Below are 23,970 nucleotides of genomic sequence, written 5' to 3'. Positions count from 1 at the left end.
ACTCAATCTAACAGGCACAGTCATACTCAATCTAACAGGCACAGTCATACTCAATCTAACAGGCACAGTCATACTCAATCTAACAGGCACAGTCATACTCAATCTAACAGGCACAGTCATACTCAATCTAACAGGCACAGACATACTCAATCTAACAGGCACAGACATACTCAATCTAACAGGCACAGTCATACTCAATATAACAGGCACAGTCATACTCAATCTAACAGGCACAGACATACTCAATCTAACAGGCACAGACATACTCAATCTAACAGGCACAGACATACTCAATCTAAAAGGCAAAGTCATACTCAATATAACAGGCACAGTCATACTCAATCTAACAGGCACAGTCATACTCAATCTAACAGGCACAGTCATACTCAATCTAAGAGGCACAGTCATACTCAATATAACAGGCACAGTCATACTCAATATAACAGGCACAGTCATACTCAATCTAACAGGCACAGTCATACTCAATCTAACAGGCACAATCATACTCAATCTAACAGGCAAGGTCATACTCAATCTAACAGGCACAGTCATACTCAATCTAACAGGCACAGTCATACTCAATTTAACAGGCACAGACATACTCAATATAACAGGCACAGTCATACTCAATATAACAGGCACAGTCATACTCAATCTAACAGGCACAGACATACTCAATATAACAGGCACAGTCATACTCAATTTAACAGGCACAGACATACTCAATATAACAGGCACAGTCATACTCAATCTAACAGGCACAGTCATACTCAATCTAACAGGCACAGTCATACTCAATCTAAGAGGCACAGTCATACTCAATATAACAGGCACAGTCATACTCAATATAACAGGGACAGTCATACTCAATCTAACAGGCACAGTCATACTCAATCTAACAGGCACAGTCATACTCAATATAACAGGCACAGTCATACTCAATCTAACAGGCACAGTCATACTCAATCTAACAGGCACAGTCATACTCAATCTAACAGGCACAGTCATACTCAATCTAACAGGCACAGTCATACTCAATCTAACAGGCACAGTCATACTCAATCTAACAGGCACAGTCATACTCAATCTAACAGGCACAGTCATACTCAATCTAACAGGCACAGTCATACTCAATCTAACAGGCACAGTCATACTCAATATAACAGGCACAGACATACTCAATCTAACAGGCACAGTCATACTCAATCTAACAGGCACAGTCATACTCAATCTAACAGGCACAGACATACTCAATCTAACAGGCACAGACATACTCAATCTAACAGGCACAGACATACTCAATCTAAAAGGCACAGTCATACTCAATTTAACAGGCACAGACATACTCAATCTAACAGGCAAAGACATTCTCAATATAACAGGCACAGTCATACTCAATATAACAGGCACAGTCATACTCAATATAACAGGCACAGTCATACTCAATATAACAGGCACAGTCATACTCAATATAACAGGCACAGTCATTCTCAATATAACATGCACAGACATACTCAATCTAACAGGCACAGTCATACTCAATCTAACAGGCACAGTCATACTCAATATAACAGGCACAGTCATACTCAATATAACATGCACAGTCATACTCAATAAAACAGGCACAGTCATACTCAATCTAACAGGCACAGTCATACTCAATCTAACAGGCACAGTCATACTCAATATAACAGGCACAGACATACTCAATCTAACAGGCACAGTCATACTCAATATAACAGGCACAGACATACTCAATCTAACAGGCACAGTCATACTCAATATAACAGGCACAGTCATACTCAATCTAACAGGCACAGACATACTCAATCTAACAGGCACAGACATACTCAATCTAACAGGCACAGACATACTCAATCTAACAGGCACAGACATACTCAATCTAAAAGGCACAGTCATACTCAATTTAACAGGCACAGACATACTCAATCTAACAGGCAAAGACATTCTCAATATAACAGGCACAGTCATACTCAATATAACAGGCACAGTCATACTCAATCTAACAGGCACAGACATACTCAATATAAAAGGCACAGTCATACTCAATTTAACAGAAACAGACTTACTCACAATAACAGGCCCAGTCATACTCAATATAAAAGGCACAGTCATTCTCAATATAACAGGCACAGTCATACTCAATATAACAGGCACAGTCATACTCAATATAACAGGCACAGTCATACTCAATATAACCGGCACAGTCATACTCAATATAACAGGCACAGACATACTCAATATAACCGGCACAGTCATACTCAATCTAACAGGCACAGACACACTCAATCTAACAGGCACAGTCATTCTCAATATAACATGCACAGACATACTCAATCTTACAGGCACAGTCATTCTCAATATAACATGCACAGACATACTCAATCTAACAGGCACAGTCATACTCAATATAACAGGCACAGTCATACTCAATATAACAGGCACAGTCATACTCAATATAACAGGCACAGTCATACTCAATATAACAGGCACAGTCATTCTCAATATAACATGCACAGACATACTCAATCTAACAGGCACAGTCATACTCAATCTAACAGGCACAGTCATACTCAATCTAACAGGCACAGTCATACTCAATATAACAGGCACAGTCATACTCAATATAACATGCACAGTCATTCTCAATATAACATGCACAGACATACTCAATCTAACAGGCACAGTCATACTCAATCTAACAGGCACAGTCATACTCAATATAACAGGCACAGTCATACTCAATATAACAGGCACAGTCATACTCAATATAACAGGCACAGTCATACTCAATATAACAGGCACAGTCATACTCAATATAACAGGCACAGACATACTCAATATAACAGGCACAGTCATACTCAATATAACAGGCACAGTCATACTCAAGATAACAGGCACAGTCAGTCTCAATATAATAGGCACAGTCATTCTCAATATAATAGGCACAGTCATTCTCAATATAATAGGCACAGACATACTCAATCTAACAGGCACAGTCATACTCAATATAACAGGCACAGACATACTCAATATAACAGGCACAGTCATACTCAATATAACAGGCACAGTCATACTCAATATAACAGGCACAGACATACTCAATATAACAGGCACAGTCATACTCAATATAACAGGCACAGTCATACTCAAGATAACTGGCACAGTCAGTCTCAATATAATAGGCACAGTCATTCTCAATATAATAGGCACAGTCATTCTCAATATAATAGGCACAGACATACTCAATCTAACAGGCACAGTCATACTCAATATAACAGGCACAGACATACTCAATATAACAGGCACAGACATACTCAAGATAACTGGCACAGTCATACTCAATATAATAGGCACAGTCATTCTTAATATAATAGGCACAGACATACTCAATATAACAGGCACAGTCATACTCAATATAACAGGCACAGACATACTCAATATAACAGGCACAGTCATACTCAATATAACAGGCACAGTCATACTCAATATAACAGGCACAGTCATACTCAATATAATAGGCACAGTCATTCTCAATATAACAGGCACAGTGATACTCAATCTAACAGGCACAGTGATACTCAATCTAACAGGCACAGTCATACTCAATATAACAGGCACAGTCATACTCAATCTAACAGGCACAGTCATACTTAATCTAACAGGCACAGTCATTCTCAATATAACAGGCACAGTGATACTCAATCTAACAGGCACAGTGATACTCAATATAACAGGCACAGTCATACTCAATATAACAGGCACAGACATACTCAATATAACAGGCACAGTCATACTCAATATAACAGGCACAGTAATACTCAATCTAACAGGCACAGTCATACTCAATATAACAGGCACAGTCATACTCAATCTAACAGGCACAGTCATACTCAATCTAACAGGCACAGTAATACTCAATCTAACAGGCACAGTCATACTCAATCTAACAGGCACAGTCATACTTAATCTAACAGGCACAGTCATACTCAATCTAAGAGGCACTGTCATACTCAATATAACAGGCACAGTCATACTCAATATAACAGGCACATTCATACTTAATCTAACAGGCACAGTCATACTCAATCTAACAGGCACAGTCATTCTCAATATAACAGGCACAGTCATACTCAATATAACAGGCACAGTCATACTCAATATAACAGGCACAGTCATACTCAATCTAACAGGCACAGTCATTCTCAATATAACAGGCACAGTCATACTCGATTTAACAGGCACAGACATACTCGATCTAACAGGCACAGTCATTCTCAATATAACAGGCACAGTCATACTCAATATAACAGGCACAGTCATACTCAATATAACAGGCACAGTCATACTCAATATAACAGGCACAGTCATACTCAATATAACAGGCACAGTCATACTCAATATAACAGGCACAGTCATACTCAATATAACAGGCACAGTCATACTCAATATAACAGGCACAGTCATTCTCAATATAACAGGCACAGTCATACTCAATATAACAGGCACAGTCATACTCAATATAACAGGCACAGTCATACTCAATCTAACAGGCACAGTCATTCTCAATCTAACAGGCACAGTCATACTCAATATAACAGGCACAGTCATACTCAATATAACAGGCACAGTCATACTCAATATAACAGGCACAGTCATACTCAATCTAACAGGCACAGTCATACTCAATCTAACAGGCACAGACATACTCAATATAACAGGCACAGTCATACTCAATATAACAGGCACAGTCATACTCAATATAACAGGCACAATCATACTCAATATAACAGGCACAGTCATACTCAATATAACAGGCACAGTCATCCTTAATCTAAGAGGCACAGTCATACTCAATATAACAGGCACAGTCATACTCAATATAACAGGCACAGTCATACTCAATATAACAGGCACAGTCATCCTTAATATAACAGGCACAGTCATACTCAATATAACAGGCACAGTCATACTCAATATAACAGGCACAGTCATACTCAATCAAACAGGCACAGTCATACTTAATCTAACAGGCACAGTCATACTCAATCTAAGAGGCACAGTCATACTCAATTTAACAGGCACAGTCATAGTCAATATAACAGGCACAGACATACTCAATCTAACAGGCACAGTCATACTCAATCTAACAGGCACAATCATACTCAATCTAACAGGCACAGTCATACTCAATCTAACAGGCACAGTCATACTCAATTTAACAGGCACAGACATACTCAATATAACAGGCACAGTCATACTCAATATAACAGGCACAGTCATACTCAATCTAACAGGCACAGTCATACTCAATCTAAGAGGCACAGTCATACTCAATCTAAGAGGCACAGTCATACTCAATATAACAGGCACAGTCATACTCAATATAACAGGCACAGTCATACTCAATATAACAGGCACAGTCATACTCAATATAACAGGCACAGTCATACTCAATATAACAGGCACAGTCATACTCAATGTAACAGGCACAGTCATACTCAATATAACAGGCACAGTCATACTCAATCTAACAGGCACAGTCATACTCAATCTAACAGGCACAGTCATACTCAATCTAACAGGCACAGTCATACTCAATCTAACAGGCACAGTCATACTCAATCTAACAGGCACAGTCATACTCAATCTAACAGGCACAGTCATACTCAATCTAACAGGGACAGTCATACTCAATCTAACAGGCACAGTCATACTCAATATAACAGGCACAGTCATACTCAATATAACAGGCACAGTCATACTCAATATAACAGGCACAGTCATACTCAATATAACAGGCACAGTCATACTCAATCTAACAGGCACAGTCATACTCAATCTAACAGGCACAGTCATACTCAATCTAACAGGCACAGTCATACTCAATATAACAGGCACATTCATACTTAATCTAACAGGCACAGTCATACTCAATCTAACAGGCACAGTCATACTCAATATAACAGGCACAGTCATACTCAATATAACAGGCACAGTCATACTCAATATAACAGGCACAGTCATACTCAATATAACAGGCACAGTCATACTCAATATAACAGGCACAGTCATACTTAATCTAACAGGCACAGTCATACTCAATCTAACAGGCACAGTCATTCTCAATCTAAGAGGCACAGTCATACTCAATATAACAGGCACAGTCATACTCAATCTAACAGGCACAGTCATACTCAATCTAAGAGGCACAGTCATACTCAATATAACAGGCACAGTCATACTCAATATAACAGGCACAGTCATACTCAATATAACAGGCACAGTCATACTCAATATAACAGGCACAGTCATACTCAATATAACATGCACAGTCATACTCAATGTAACAGGCACAGTCATACTCAATGTAACAGGCACAGTCATACTCAATATAACAGGCACAGTCATACTCAATCTAACAGGCACAGTCATACTCAATCTAACAGGCACAGTCATACTCAATCTAACAGGCACAGTCATACTCAATCTAACAGGCACAGTCATACTCAATCTAACAGGCACAGTCATACTCAATCTAACAGGCACAGTCATACTCAATCTAACAGGCACAGTCATACTCAATCTAACAGGGACAGTCATACTCAATCTAACAGGCACAGTCATACTCAATCTAACAGGCACAGTCATACTCAATCTAACAGGCACAGTCATACTCAATCTAACAGGCACAGTCATACTCAATATAACAGGCACAGTCATACTCAATCTAACAGGCACAGTCATACTCAATCTAACAGGCACAGTCATACTCAATCTAACAGGCACAGTCATACTCAATCTAACAGGCACAGACATACTCAATCTAACAGGCACAGTCATACTCAATATAACAGGCACAGTCATACTCAATCTAACAGGCACAGACATACTCAATCTAACAGGCACAGACATACTCAATCTAAAAGGCACAGACATACTCAATCTAAAAGGCAAAGTCATACTCAATATAACAGGCACAGTCATACTCAATCTAACAGGCACAGTCATACTCAATCTAACAGGCACAGTCATACTCAATATAACAGGCACAGTCATACTCAATATAACAGGCACAGTCATACTCAATCTAACAGGCACAGTCATACTCAATCTAACAGGCACAGTCATACTCAATCTAACAGGCACAGTCATACTCAATCTAAGAGGCACTGTCATACTCAATATAACAGGCACAGTCATACTCAATATAACAGGCACATTCATTCTCAATATAACAGGCACAGTCATACTCAATATAACAGGCACAGTCATACTCAATATAACAGGCACAGTCATACTCAATATAACAGGCACAGTCATACTTAATCTAACAGGCACAGTCATACTCAATCTAACAGGCACAGTCATTCTCAATCTAAGAGGCACAGTCATACTCAATATAACAGGCACAGTCATACTCAATATAACAGGCACAGTCATCCTTAATATAACAGGCACAGTCATACTCAATATAACAGGCACAGTCATACTCAATATAACAGGCACAGTCATAGTCAATATAACAGGCACAGACATACTCAATATAACAGGCACAGTCATACTCAATCTAACAGGCACAATCATACTCAATCTAACAGGCAAGGTCATACTCAATCTAACAGGCACAGTCATACTCAATCTAACAGGCACAGTCATACTCAATTTAACAGGCACAGACATACTCAATATAACAGGCACAGTCATACTCAATCTAACAGGCACAGTCATACTCAATCTAAGAGGCACAGTCATACTCAATATAACAGGCACAGTCATACTCAATATAACAGGCAGTCATACTCAATATAACAGGCACAGTCATACTCAATATAACAGGCACAGTCATACTCAATATAACAGGCACAGTCATACTCAATATAACAGGCACAGTCATACTCAATGTAACAGGCACAGTCATACTCAATATAACAGGCACAGTCATACTCAATCTAACAGGCACAGTCATACTCAATCTAACAGGCACAGTCATACTCAATCTAACAGGCACAGTCATACTCAATCTAACAGGCACAGTCATACTCAATCTAACAGGCACAGTCATACTCAATCTAACAGGCACAGTCATACTCAATCTAACAGGGACAGTCATACTCAATCTAACAGGCACAGTCATACTCAATCTAACAGGCACAGTCATACTCAATCTAACAGGCACAGTCATACTCAATCTAACAGGCACAGTCATACTCAATCTAACAGGCACAGTCATACTCAATCTAACAGGCACAGTCATACTCAATCTAACAGGCACAGTCATACTCAATCTAACAGGCACAGTCATACTCAATCTAACAGGCACAGTCATACTCAATCTAACAGGCACAGTCATACTCAATCTAACAGGCACAGTCATACTCAATCTAACAGGCACAGTCATACTCAATCTAACAGGCACAGTCATACTCAATCTAACAGGCACAGTCATACTCAATCTAACAGGCACAGTCATACTCAATATAACAGGCACAGACATACTCAATCTAACAGGCACAGTCATACTCAATATAACAGGCACAGTCATACTTAATCTAACAGGCACAGACATACTCAATCTAACAGGCACAGACATACTCAATCTAACAGGCACAGACATACTCAATCTAAAAGGCACAGTCATACTCAATTTAACAGGCACAGACATACTCAATCTAACAGGCAAAGACATTCTCAATATAACAGGCACAGTCATACTCAATATAACAGGCACAGTCATACTCAATATAACAGGCACAGTCATACTCAATATAACAGGCACAGTCATACTCAATATAACAGGCACAGTCATTCTCAATATAACATGCACAGACATACTCAATCTAACAGGCACAGTCATACTCAATCTAACAGGCACAGTCATACTCAATCTAAAAGGCACAGTCATACTCAATTTAACAGGCACAGACATACTCAATCTAAAAGGCACAGTCATACTCAATTTAACAGGCACAGACATACTCAATCTAACAGGCAAAGACATTCTCAATATAACAGGCACAGTCATACTCAATATAACAGGCACAGTCATACTCAATATAACAGGCACAGTCATACTCAATATAACATGCACAGTCATACTCAATAAAACAGGCACAGTCATTCTCAATATAACATGCACAGACATACTCAATCTAACAGGCACAGTCATACTCAATCTAACAGGCACAGTCATACTCAATCTAAAAGGCACAGTCATACTCAATTTAACAGGCACAGACATACTCAATCTAACAGGCACAGACATACTCAATCTAACAGGCACAGACATCCTCAATCTAAAAGGCACAGTCATACTCAATCTAACAGGCAAAGACATTCTCAATATAACAGGCACAGTCATACTCAATATAACAGGCACAGTCATACTCAATCTAACAGGCACAGACATACTCAATATAAAAGGCACAGTCATACTCAATTTAACAGGCACAGACATACTCACAATAACAGGCCCAGTCATACTCAATATAAAAGGCACAGTCATTCTCAATATAACAGGCACAGTCATACTCAATATAACAGGCACAGTCATACTCAATATAACAGGCACAGTCATACTCAATATAACCGGCACAGTCATACTCAATATAACAGGCACAGACATACTCAATATAACCGGCACAGTCATACTCAATCTAACAGGCACAGACACACTCAATCTAACAGGCACAGTCATTCTCAATATAACATGCACAGACATACTCAATATAACAGGCACAGTCATACTCAATATAACAGGCACAGTCATACTCAATCTAACAGGCACAGTCATACTCAATATAACAGGCACAGTCATACTCAAGATAACTGGCACAGACATACTCAAGATAAATTGAGTATGTCTGTGCCAGTTATCTTGAGTATGTCTGTGCCAGTTATCTTGAGTATGTCTGTGCCTGTTAAATTGAGTATGTCTGTGCCAGTTAACAGGCACAGACATACTCAATATAACAGGCACAGTCATTCTCAATATAATAGGCACAGACATACTCAATCTAACAGGCACAGTCATACTCAATCTAACAGGCACAGTCATACTCAATCTAACAGGCACAGTCATACTCAATCTAACAGGCACAGTCATACTCAATCTAACAGGCACAGTCATACTCAATCTAACAGGCACAGTCATACTCAATCTAACAGGCACAGTCATACTCAATCTAACAGGCACAGTCATACTCAATCTAACAGGCACAGTCATACTCAATCTAACAGGCACAGTCATACTCAATCTAACAGGCACAGTCATTCTCAATATAACAGGCACAGTGATACTCAATCTAACAGGCACAGTGATACTCAATCTAACAGGCACAGTCATACTCAATATAACAGGCACAGTCATACTCAATCTAACAGGCTCAGTCATACTTAATCTAACAGGCACAGTCATTCTCAATATAACAGGCACAGTGATACTCAATCTAACAGGCACAGTGATACTCAATCTAACAGGCACAGTCATACTCAATATAACAGGCACAGACATACTCAATATAACAGGCACAGTCATACTCAATATAACAGGCACAGTAATACTCAATCTAACAGGCACAGTCATACTCAATATAACAGGCACAGTCATACTCAATCTAACAGGCACAGTCATACTCAATCTAACAGGCACAGTAATACTCAATCTAACAGGCACAGTCATACTCAATCTAACAGGCACAGTCATACTCAATCTAACAGGCACAGTCATACTCAATCTAACAGGCACAGCCATACTCAATCTAACAGGCACAGTCATACTCAATCTAACAGGCACAGTCATACTCAATCTAACAGGCACAGACATACTCAATATAACAGGCACAGTCATACTCAAGATAACAGGCACAGACATGACTGAGACCCGCTACCACGGTAACCTCCCGCCCTTAACGAGGAATGTGAAATTTGTCTAATGTGTTATTTTGGTTATATCAGGTTACAAAAATGTAATTATTCATTATAAACTGGGTGGTTTGAGCCCTGAATGCTGATTGGCTGACAGCCGTCGTATATCAGACCGTATACCCAGGTATGACAAACTTACATTTTTACTGCTCTAATCACTTTTGTAACCAGTTTATAATAGCAATAAGGCACCTCGGGGTTTATGATATATGGCCAATATACCTGTGTCCAGGCACTCCACGTTGTGTTGTGCGTAAGAACAGCCCTTAGGGTGTGGTATATGGCCAATTTACCACTGCTATCTGGCCTTATTGAATAAATATACCACATTAGTTACTTCTTACTAGTAACACATGTAATGTTTAAGAAACATTGCCAAGCATTCTCATCTGTTTTTTTAATGTTTTGTTGGTGTACATTTTATTCCCCCAAAATATTTTTGGCTGGTAAGAAATCTGAGTGGCTGGTAGATGTTTAAATCACAGTGTATGCCCTGCTCCCCATCCCTTCCCAATTCCCCGACCGCTCGGCACTCACAGGGCTCCTGGACGCACATTATCTCAGGCACACCAAGAGAAGTCATCAGGAACGTGTCTGTGTATGTACGTATGTATGTGGCGCCAGAGACATGTGCCTCATAAACATGACAGATGTGTTTACGGTGCCTCGCATACACAGTTGCGATGAGACTTACCTGGGACATCGATGAATCTCTTGTACACGTTTAGGAAGGCAGCCTCTGACTCCTTACTTCTTTTACTCACTGCGTCGATCTGAAAGGAGAGATGGAGAGATTGGTTAAGAAAAGAGAGATAGTCGAGATGAGATGATACATTTTTTTCAGGCAACACCACAACAACCATAATCACATTTTCGGGATTATAAAGGCTTTATACTTTGGCATCATCTTCCCTATACTATTCATTCCATCAAGATTAATCTAGTTTTATAGGACAAATAGTCACATATCCAATGTAGTTCAACATGAATCTGGTTTATATAAAAATGTATTAATAAAAAATAAAAAAAAGATCTATTAGTGCTACGATATCCACACAGGTCTATTGACCACAGAATTTCAGTCTTAAAAACACATGATTAGTAATTTCATTAATGTAATTTAGTAACAACCTGCTAAAACAGATTGAGCTTCCAACCCTCTCAGTTAATCATGGGTACTGAGTGCTTCACTGCTGTGGGCTGGGCAGACAGAGCTCTCCAAAACTGGAAAGCACCAAGGCAGCTAACCAATGAGTCATGAAGGAGGTGACGTGATTTGGGGTTGGGCCAAGAGGCACCACAGACCTTGCTTCAAGTTCATCAACAATCAAGTACAGGAGTATAGAGCTGTGGTAGAGAGGTCTTCTTCTATAGTCATAGCATTTCTGTAGTACGCAGGTGATATGATACAGCTTTGCTTTTACATTAACTACACTGTACTGCACATGGCTCAAAAATCACACATTTATGATTTAAAGAGGTTTCAAAAATGGTTATTTTTAGCTCCAAACCAACACTATACATCACAAATACCCGCCCATGAAACTAAACATTATAGATGTTGCAAAAGTACTTCATGAATCAGGTTAGAAGACAACAGCAACATTCTGTGTGGCTCAACATCCATTCCAGATTGCCTCTCAAATACAGTCTAAAAGATGAAAGAAAGTAAACACACTTTGGAGATACGTCACAGACAGAGTCAAATACTGTACCATATTCATCCTTGGCCCTTGGAGAGGTAAGGAGAGGAGGAAAAATGCAGGCCACAGATGACTCTTCCCTGAACCCTCTCTCACCCTCAGTACCACACTGGGCAACAGCTGGCGAGAGAGGAGAAAGGGTTTTGTCCAAGCCTTTTTAAATTGCGTGGTTGGTTGGTGGATGGTTGGTGGATGGTTGGTTAAACACCATCTTTGTGTCATGTGACAGACGTAATGCATCGGCCCTCTCACACTATTATAACCCCCCACACTTTGATGCATTTTGGATCAGCTTTCAGCCACATGGAAGCAACTATATTAGTGGTGAGTACTCTATGTACACCATCACACACCCGTTTTATATGATCTAACACACACACATAAGCATGCTAAACCCTTAAAGCCGGAGCTGTGCTCTACACATTACACAACCTCGCAATCATGCACTGTCAATAAAATAATTTCCTAATGTATAGATGGCCAATGTAAGTCATTTGGATCTAATACCACTCTTCAGAGAAAAATAATACAGTATAAACTTTATTCAACAAGATAAAGATGTATTGGTCATCAAAATGACCAACTGTACTGTTCTTCCTTTTCAAGATACTCACCATTTGGCATCAGTAAACTACCATAGTAAACTACCATAGTAAAGCACTATTTAATCCACTTCTACCTGCAGACTTCTACCTGCAGTGTATAAGAGTAAGAAAGGTGTCTCATTGGCCTAGCTACATGAGCTAATGATAGACAGTGGGCCCGCCCACTGTGAGGTTCAGAGTCTTCATGTGTGTGGCTGTTGTTGGGGTTGCACCGAGCAGCTCAGAGGTAGCGTGTGCGTGTGTGTTATGTGTGTCTGTGGTGTCTCCTGAGAGCCCAGTCCAGGCCTGACTGTGCGTTCCTCCACTGCTCTGGGAGTGTGAGCAGCCAGCCAGCCAGTCCTGGCATCGCCTCTGAACTGGGCCAAAGCCAGCTAACTGGGTCATCCCTGGGTAGAGGAGGGGATGGGAGCAGGGGAGAGCTACTGTACCACACTGCTAGTGTCAGTCAGCCAGGATCTACTTCCAGTGTTTTATGGACTAAAAGCACACACACTTAGACCAACAGAACAGATCCACCATCCCATCCACACACATACATACCACCTCCCCCCAACATTTACACTTTCCTTCCCAACCCATAGGGTGGCAGTGTTTGCTCAAATTCACAAAAAGATGTGGCACAGTACAACTGCAAGTCAACAACTTACACACTAAGTTAAAAGTGTCCAGAACTACAGTGTTTACAGACACCAAACAGACACCAAACAGTGGGTTCCAAAAAGGAGAAATCAAATAAAAACAATGTTTTGGACATCTCCTGCCCAGACTCTGTTAGCGGTTTTGATTTATGGAGCGAGGCAGGCAGTTGCCACTGACAAACACCAGTGAGCCCCAGTCACTTTTTGCTCCTATGGGAGAGAGAAATGAAACATGTTCAAATTGGCTTTTGCTGGAAAACATCTGGATCCAAACTAGGCAGCGCCAAGTTCTCCCTCCCTCCCTCCCTCCCTCCCTCCCTACCTTGCTCTCCCCGCTTTCTCTCCTTCTCTCCTCTCTCTATTGCAGATGGAGCAATTACAGTTCCCTGCTTACCGGGCAAAGGGATCCACCAGACATCTTGTCAGGAAAAGGCCTCTTCCCTCTTCCCTTTGGCTTTCCATTGAAAGTGAAGAGAAAGGGGGAGAAGGTGAAGTGGGATAGATAGTGACTGGGGGGGTTGAGGAGGGAGAGAGAGGTAAGGTAATGGGATGGATGGCACCGGAGTGTGTGTGTGTGTGTGTGTGTGTGTGTGTGTGTGTGTGTGTGTGTGTGTGTGTGTGTGTGTGTGCCAAGGCCCTGCGTGACTGAGCGGCCATGGCTCAGTGCAGATTATCTGCCTCTCTCTCCAATGCAGTCCCATACACATTCTGACAGGGGAGGGCATCTGGCAACGCCGGCCGTACTGCCTTCTGAATGATCACACACACACACACACACACATACAAAGACACAAACAGATGATTCCTCTCTGTGTGTGTGTGTGTGTGTGTGTGTGTGTGTGTGTGTGTGTGTGTGTGTGTGTGTGTGTGTGTGTGTGTGTGTGTGTGTGTGTGTGTGTGTGTGTGTGTGTGTGTGTTAGTCCGTTTGTGTTAAAAAGGCGAGATTTGGGCCGACGCCAAAGCTGACCAGCTCACAGGTATAGCATAACGCCCCTCCAATGAACCATCTGGACTCTTTAGGGGTGCAGGAACAACTTAAAAATAGATGGCGGTTGCTAGCCTAATGACACTAGCGGGAGCTAGATGAAACACAAGGAAGGCTTTGGCATCGGCTTAGGGGCCAGGGGAAACCGTTGGCCTGCTTGTCTCTGTCTGTGACCTGGCCTAACCCCTTAATTGCAGAGCAGGTTTTAAGCTGTGGATAACTGATCCGGAGTGGTGTGCGTGTGCGGGGGAGAGATTGCGGGGAGAGAGAGTATATGTGTGTGTGTGTTTGAGTGTGCTTCTTTTTGGGTTGGGTAGGAGGGATTACTGGCTTTGCAGCTTTCTTTTAAGCAGGGAATTATAGTCTGAGAGGACAGTGACTTAGAGCATCCTCTGGGCTTCCTAGGGAAACAGGAAACAGCTAGCTAGCCCCCTCTCTTCATCTCTATGTCACCTGGGGTTGTCATATGGGGGGCCTAACACACTAGGCCTACTTGCAGGCAGCTACAGTAGTATGGATATATATTTCTACAAATTTTCCTCATTGCTGTAACCTTACATTAGAAGTAGGTTGATGTTCCTCTAACCACTGGTCCAGGGTCAGATGTTTTCTAATCCCCCTAATGGTGGTGAGGATTGGGTATTGGGTAATCTGATCCTAGATCTGTGATTACAGCCAAAGTTTACCTCGTACAACATTAGAGATCTCATCATAAGAGTGGAGTTGGGATAGGATGGAGGAGCGAAACGGCGTCACACAGTGATGGTCTGTGATGGCTGACACATTGCTCCTCTGGGGCAGATCGGGCATCGCCTGGAATCAGCGTCAGTGCCATAGGGAGATCAGAGAACGAGCACCACCCTGTGCCATCATCACAGTCACCCACTCTCTTTGTGTGCCATGGGGGTGGGAGGCGCTGGAGAGAGAGTAGCTTAATCATATACAGAAGGAGGGACATCTTACTCAAGGATACAGTAGAGAGTAGTGGGTTCGAGGACAGGGGCAGGTATGCCTTTACACAATCACACACATATTGTATGTTAAAAAAAACAACGTTATTTAAAAAGAAATTACCTTTATTTAACTAAGCAAGTCAGTTAAGAACAAATTCATATTTGCAATGACGGCCTAGCGAGGAACATTGGGTTAACTGCTTTGTTCAGGGGCAGAACAACGGTCCTTACGGGCCGCCCCCAGGTGGTGAGGGTAGGTAACAACATCTCCACCCCGCTGATCCTCAACACTGGGGCCCCACAAGGGTGCGTTCTCAGCCCTCTCCTGTACTCCCTGTTCACCCATGACTGCGTGACCATGCATGCCTCCAACTCAATCATCAAGTTTTCAGACGACACTACAGTGGTAGGCTTGATTACAAACAATGACGAGACGGCCTACAGGGAGGAGGTGAGGGCCCTCGGAGTGTGGTGTCAGGAAAATAACCTCACACTCAATGTCAACAAAACAAAGGAGATTATCGTGGACTTCAGGAAACAGCAGAGGGAGCACCCCCCTATCCACATCGACAGGACAGTAGTGGAGAAGGTGGAAAGTTTTAAGTTCCTCGGCGTACACATCACAGACAAACTGAAATGGTCCACCCACACAGACAGCGTGGTGAAGAAGGCGCAGCAGCGCCTCTTCAACCTCAGGAGGCTGAAGCAAATCGGCTTGTCACCAAAAACACTCAAACTTTTACAGATGCACAATCGAGAGCATCCTGTCGGGCTGGTATCACCGCCTGGTACGGCAACTGCTCCGCCCACAACTGTAAGGCTCTCCAGAGGGTAGTGAGGTCTGCACAACGCATCACCAGGGGCAAACTACCTGCCCCCAGGACACCTACACCACCCGATGTCACAGGAAGGCCAAAAAGATCATCAAGGACAACAACCACCTGAGCCACTGCCTGTTCACCTCGCTATCATCCAGAAGGCGAGGTCAGTACAGGTGCATCAAAGCGGGGACCGAGAGACTGAAAAACAGCTTCTATCTCAAGGCCATCAGACTGTTAAACAGCCATCACTAACATTGAGTGGCTGCTGCCAACATACTGACTCAACTCCAGCCACTTTAATAATGAAAAAATTTATGTGTATAAGGTAGTTGTGAAATTGTTAGGTTAGATTACTTGTTAGATATTACTGCATGGGGTCGGAACTAGAAGAACAAGCATTTCACTACACTCGCATTAACATCTGCTAACCATGTGTATGTGACAAATAAAATTTGATTTGAACAGATCAAAACATGATCAGCTAAGGGATTTGATCCAGCAACCTTTTCAGTTACTGTCCCAGTACTCTAACCACCAGGCTACCTGCTGCCCAATTCACACAAAATCCTTTTGAAAACACACTTTTAATAACCTGATATAAGTTGAGGCCCATCCTAGTCTCCCCTTTTTACTGTATGCTTATGCTAACACACACACACACACACACACACACACACACACACACACACACACACACACACTGTCTGAGAGTTGAGCTAATCACAGCGCTGTGCGAGCTGCCAACTTAACTTTCACAGCCTTCTCCCTGGGCTCTCGGTGCCCTTACGACGAGACAGACGTCCAAAATTACACCGCAATTATGCAAAATCAGTAGTGACTTCCTGCATTTGTCCTACTCCTATGCCACTTTGTACGTGTCTCTCTCTGCCACAGCCATCACGTCTCCTGAAGGTCTCTCTGTAGCATTCGTTTGCCTGACTAGGCTTTGTGGGGTTTGGAAGTGGCACACTGATTTGGTGTGCCCTTAAATAAAAGAATAGCTTACACTGCGTACTAACAATTTACTCACATTTAAATCTCATTCCTCATCAGGGTTGGGGAGTAACAGTTTACATGTAAGGGATTACAAAAAAACTAACTGTAATCTGTTACTTTACAAGCAAAAATATTGTCATCAGATTACAGATACTTTTTAAAACTTTCAGTTTAAGAAGCGTTTTCAAACAGAATCAGCCTAACGAATACGCTCCCAGTGGACAGACAGTGAAAATGCGCTCTTGCAACAGCCACATAGAGCAGATCCCAGCCTACGGAATAAAAGTTTGAGTTCCTCCCTTCTAAAGTCCCCTGTGGTATTGTGCTCCATACTGTCAAAACAAGTCTCATTTAAGAAGACCACAAGTGAGAGCATCTAGTTTTCCACATACAAATAGCATTTTTCGCTAATGCTCAAAGCATGCCATTTCAATAGCACCATTTATTTTTCAGCTTGAAGCAATGAGCCCCAATCAGTCCTCCATGACAGCAAAATCATAAACAGAGTAGGCTAATTAGTTCTTCATTTTTGGGTTATGCTCAGGTAAAACAATTAGGCTAATCTATATTTCCAAGTCCTATTCTTGAAGATCAAGGGGTATTACATTAATTGGAATGACTGGGACTCTGACTGACAGTTTTTTAAATTTAAAGATACAGACTAATCATATTATTATCTGAAGTAGAAAGCAATGGGTTAGAAGAAGCCTACATAACCAACACATAAAGTAAAATGCAACATCCATTTATGGCCAACTATGTAAACTCTAACATTGATTTATCCTGCAAGAGGTCATTCAATTGGTATTATTCATTTTTGTCCTCTTTTAATGCCTCTTGGCGTTTATTGGGATGAGCCTTCTCCTTATGGCAGAACTGATCAATTTCCTCTAGATGGGCCAGCTGCAAAGTCAGAATTGGCTACATTGTAAAAACCTTCAAACTTTTTTGGTAACTTTTTGGTCTTCATTTAAGGTTAGGGTTACATATATGGTTAGCAGTGTGGTTAGGGTTATGTTTAAATCAGATTTTATGACTTTGTGGCTGTTCCAGCTACTAACCTGCACCTCTTAAGGGGAAAGTAATCAGATGACATTACTGAGTTTGGGTAATCCAAAAACTCGTAATATTTTGGGACAAGTAACTATTAACCATAATGGAGTACATTTAGAAAGTAACCAACACAACCCTGTTCCTTAGCGACTGTTTTTTTTACACGCCACTGACTGACTCGATGCTGATTCTTCCCTCTTCATTTACAGTGACAGTTCGTCATCAAGCTACAGTTGCTGTGGCTGTAAAATGCATCTGAGATAGACTCTGAGCGTTGTCTTGGAGAAGCAGAGATGGTCCGGGGAGAGACGGAGAACACTCCGGTGGCATCACACACGACATTCACACGTCACACTTCCTGCAAGGACGGGTTCCCTCCGAGGCTTTGGCGACAGTAGGGACAGTATCAAGGGAGACCAGGAAAGAATGTGTTTACGTGCATGCATGTGCAAGTGTGTGTGAGTAGGTGGGGGAGGCTACAGTTGCAGTGGGAGGTGGTATGGTAGAAAGATCCCCCCCTCTCCCCAAGAGGGGGTGCCATTGAGCTCTCCAGCCCTCCCTCCCTCCCGCCAACCCTCCACCTGCTGTGGTGTGTGTCCACATGGGCCTGTGGGTGCCGAGTGCTGAGCTCTGCTCCCCATTGTGTTCTCATTTCCTGACAGGAAAGGAAGCGCTCGCTCATTTCACAAATAAAATGTCAAAAAGTGAAACAGTTAGAAAGATAGAAAAAAAGAGAAACAACCCAAACAGATCTGTCTGCCTGGCTCCTCTCCCTAACCCTTGAGGCCTTCCAGAAGTCTTAGAGCATCTCATATATTCTAATGCGCCGCACTTCATGCTCTGCCTTGTGTATAAGGAACAGAGGGAGCAGAAAAACTGACCTTTTCCCTCTCCTTCCCCCTATGGAGAAAGCTGAAATGCTTGTGTACAGTGTCTTCTGTATCTGACAATCTTTGAATCTCACCGAGTCTCCATTTAGTCATTTGTTTTGCTCCCTATTAAAGCAGTCAACACTACTGCTTTCACATGAGGAGCCGTTTCTGAGATCTGGAACACCGTTAGCGCTCACCCTGCTGATGCTCATGGAAAACAAAGTGGAAGCCCCAAATTCCTGAGATGATAAGTTGGGCCTTCGCGAAGGTCAGGGACTTCTCCTGTCCTTGCCAATCGCCCCATTCATCCACAGAGGAGATGAATTAAAATGGCTGCAGGAGTCTTAGGCTGGTGCCTGTGAGCCGGGCCCGTGTGATGTGGGGGGAGTAGTGGGTATTTTTAAACCCGGGGTGATTTAAACAGGGAAGATTAACTCCGTCAATAATAGGCCTGGGGGCCCTCACAAATCGCTCGCTCCAACCACAATGAACGCTAATGGGCCAGACAGGCTGCGGTGCGGTTCCGCCCTGCCTGAGAGAGGTGTACAGGGAGCCGTCTTTCCAGCCCCTTTAACTTCATGAAATTTATATGGCACTCCTTGCTGCTGAATTATAAAGAAGTGCTTTTAGTCGCTGAAGCAGCGTCTTTATTGGGAGGCGCCGGCGTTAGACATTTTGAGGGTTCAAGGGTGACAGACATTTGAAGCAAGGCAAATCTTTAAAATAGCCGGCATTACTGTACTTTCTTTCCATTCTCTCTTCTTTTCTTAAATCCCACCATCTACACTCTGTTTCATATTAGGGATTTCCTGTCCAGGGGTCTATATATAGGCCTATATAGCAAGGTAGAGCTGGGCTGATAACAGCCACTGACCAATTACTGAGTCATGGCACGCAGTAGCAGCTAGGAGTTTTATTTAGCAGCCATTTAGAGGGCAGCCAAATTCTTGGGCCTCTCAGTGAGAGAGTGGGCTTTGTTTTAGGAGATCCAGAGCACTTAACAAAATAATACTTTAAGAGCCGACAGGAATAGGAATATAATTAAGTGGTGACTAATTACTGTCAGGGATAAGAAGCTGACTGGGGTGCTGGGTGTAACATGGCAACACAATGGTGCCCATAGACAGCGTTGGGGAGCGTTGGGAGACATGTGATCATCAAAGTGATCAAAACGACAGTTTGATTTCAAGGCCACTCCTAAGACTACAATGTACAGTTTGTGTTTCTCTGAAGGGATTTATCAAATAATCAAATATCTCAGTACAGTGGAATTAACTTAATAATACCATCAGATGAGTTAAAAGTAATAGAATATCTTTGAGCATGAGAGAAATGTGTTGTGAACACAAATGAGGTAGCAAACAACCAATCAAAATAAAGGTGTACCACATGGTTTCTTTTTCTAACAATGTATTTAATTGTTGCACTAAGTAACGCTGCATAGTACTGGTAAATCCTCCTGGAACAGGGAAATCAGAAACAGGAGCGTATTCACTATTCACAAGAGGGATTACTCATGGGTCAGACGACTAGTGATGTTCTACTATAATTTCTGTCTTAAGTAACCTACTGTCTTTTTCTGGAATTGAAATGCACTGTACAAAATAGTGTACTGCACATGAAAAAATACACTGGTTTGTGACAAGGCAGAGAACTCCAAACATAACATATAAAGGGAGTAGCAGGCCTTACAATTATGTTCAGACTAAACTCAAAACATTTTATATCATGAATTAGTGAGGTAGACTCACAAATGCATGCTCCGAATTAAAAATGCAATCTGACAGTGGCAAAATGTTACATTCCTCCATCATTACCAAATGAAATATGCACTAAGCAAGACAGAGGACAAATTTGCAGTCGACAAACACTTATCATGCATCTGTCCCCTAAAATAGTTGACAGATTTATGGATGTCACTTCGTTTGGATGAGACATTGCTGCCTGTCAAGAATGAAAGTGCCTCAAGCCAACATAAACACCAGTGTGACCACATCAGTGGCTATTCTAAAAATGTATTCTAATTGATTCATAGGATTGAATTGAAATCCTTTCCTGATTTGACAAAGATTAAAAGTGAATTGACTGTAGTAATTCAGGCAGTGCCTCCAGCCGAGGCAGGCCCCAGCAGTAGCAGTATAGCAGCAGAGGCACTCAGAGGAGAAAGGCTGGGCCTGTTCAGATGCTCTCCATAAAGCCCTCACATCGCTAAGCCCTTATTTACTGCAGGAGTGGCACTTGAGGAGGAATTAAGAGCTGGCGCCAGAAACACAGCTCTCACTCCCACACCCCTCCTCAAGTCTCACAGCTCACATTATTATCATTAAAGTCCCCTAAATCAATTCTGAAGTTACCATACTTTCAGAGCAGTGCAAGGGGCGCTCTCAGGACAAAATGTTAAATCGGCAGGGCCGCTCTTCCCTGTGGCTGGCCTAGGCTGTCAGGGCGCATTGTCAGGGTCAGGGATTTAAACCCGCCGCGGTCATAGTGGGCATTGCGCCCCCACCCTGCACACCCTCCAGAATAGAGGGTTAAAGCGCTATTGCCATCAGCCGCCCGCAACCTCACCCCCCCTGTCCACCCGTGAATCAGCCCTTGGTGTAAACTGGCTCATTTACTCTCATCCACACCCCCGTGCTCACATTTCTGAGGCAATGATACCACAATATCTCGCACACAGACACACAGAAAGTCAGAGATTCAGCGCAAGAGACAATTGGCAACATGTTTCTCCCATTGGCAAACCATTATTCAGGAGGCCAATTGCATTCATTTTAGCAGATATCAAAAGGAGCTTTGCATCAGACGACGTGACACATAGCCATAAAGGGGAGGTGGGGGGTTATGAAACAGAGAAAGGCATGTCTGCCTGGAGTTTAAGACTGAAGCTCTGATCAGGAGCAGTTTGGCTGGAATATTTTAAGGGGATGCAATTTAAACATGGCTGGGAGCTAGAGAGCCTCATAAAAGGACACAAATAATGGACTCCCCTGGCGAGAGCTCCACTGGGGAAGGGAAGGCTCCTCCAGCAGGAGAGCAGAGCAGCCAGCCAGCCAGCAGAGGTCTAGCCAGGCAGAGACGGCACATGTCAGCCTTTATGGGGTGTGTCAGGGGGACACTGTCTCCCCGCAAAAACAAAATGCCCGCCTCCCTCACAACACACACGATGTACAGTAGGCTACACACAAACACACATCCTTAAATCGATAAAGGAAAGCTAGGTATTAAATGTTCTAGAGTTTTAAATAGCACTCACCTCTGCTTGGAAGCCCTTTAGCAATGGAGCTACCTGCTTTCGCAGATCCTGCAAGACAAAAAAAGAAGGAAAAGGATTAGCATCGCATAACAATGCTACCTTGTGGGAGAGCAAAACACAATACATTCTCATACGGTGAAAATGTCCACATTCTCTGTTTCCATAGTCTTTAACACCTTGGTCATTGACTTTCATCCCCACAGAATTGAGCAGAAACCTCTTACAAACTAACCATATGTTAAGTTTAGAAAAGCCAGGCCCTATTTTCACTACATTCTCTCTGTGAGGCAAAATCCCTACTGTCAACTCTGATGGATGAGGCAGAGTGTTGCCTTTTGTTCCCAGATACGGAGCATAGAAACACATTAAACATATGAAAATGGGGATCCTGATTTGTCCAAACCCTCCCAGAGGGAAGGTTTGTTCTCTGGGAAAAGGAGGAAGAAAAACAAAACAGAGTATCACCTTGTGCTACCCTTGAATGAGAGCAGAGAGGACGCTGTGCTTAAAGGGAAAGCGTGCAAGCGGCATACATTTACTCTCCCTCTCACCCTCTCTCGCCATGACTCAGTTGTTTCTGCTTAAATTACCATTCAAGCAAAAACAGAAAAACGTAGAGACGCTACATGCAAATGTGGGCTCTGTTCATTAATTCACTTCTAAAAGTAATGTTAGGCCTGAAAAATTGGCCAACTTCAACAGCTGACTATTTCTGTAGAGTTATTTGTCTGTTTAACTTGGGAGAAACTGGGTTGAGTCTCGAATCTGCGGCGGATGAAAATAAAACTTATTTGAAATTAAGTCCCAAAAACAAGTGAACATATAAAGGCTCCAATCAAAACAAACGTTGTTCCGACCTTACTCAAGCAATGATGAATCTTACCTTGGGCAACCTACAGTGGAGCGATGCGACACCTCGCCATTAAAGTATATCTAATTATGGCCAATTTCAATGTGTCTTTTCATTTGAACAGAGCAGGTGTGTTTGATCATAACATTTAATTAAATACGCCCCTGAATAAATCTCAGCTGGGTACAAAAAGGCCTTACATGAGGCCTCCCTATAGGAATGCACAGCATGCTCCAAAACAGAACTGACCACTGAAACCGAGTTAGCAGCAGCCAGTTAGTGGAATGCAAT

General features: G+C 42.3%; 1 protein-coding gene across 3 annotated transcripts in view; it reads right to left on the bottom strand.

Moving 5' to 3' along the window:
• Positions 1-23,970, bottom strand: part of LOC129868358 (homeobox protein cut-like 1) — a 244,473-nt gene that overhangs the window by 120,267 nt on the left and 100,236 nt on the right. For all 3 annotated transcript variants that reach the window (XM_055942277.1, XM_055942278.1, XM_055942279.1), the window contains exons 3-4: positions 22,830-22,877; positions 11,642-11,720 (exon numbers count right to left, since the gene is read on the bottom strand). In XM_055942277.1, coding sequence (XP_055798252.1) covers positions 11,642-11,720; positions 22,830-22,877 — 127 coding nt within the window. The remainder of the gene's footprint in view (positions 1-11,641; positions 11,721-22,829; positions 22,878-23,970) is intronic.

Source organism: Salvelinus fontinalis, chromosome 13 (genome assembly GCF_029448725.1).
Source record: "Salvelinus fontinalis isolate EN_2023a chromosome 13, ASM2944872v1, whole genome shotgun sequence".
Taxonomy (NCBI): domain Eukaryota; kingdom Metazoa; phylum Chordata; class Actinopteri; order Salmoniformes; family Salmonidae; genus Salvelinus; species Salvelinus fontinalis.
Note: the sequence above shows the minus strand (reverse complement) of the source record. Positions and strands in the feature narration are given on the sequence as shown.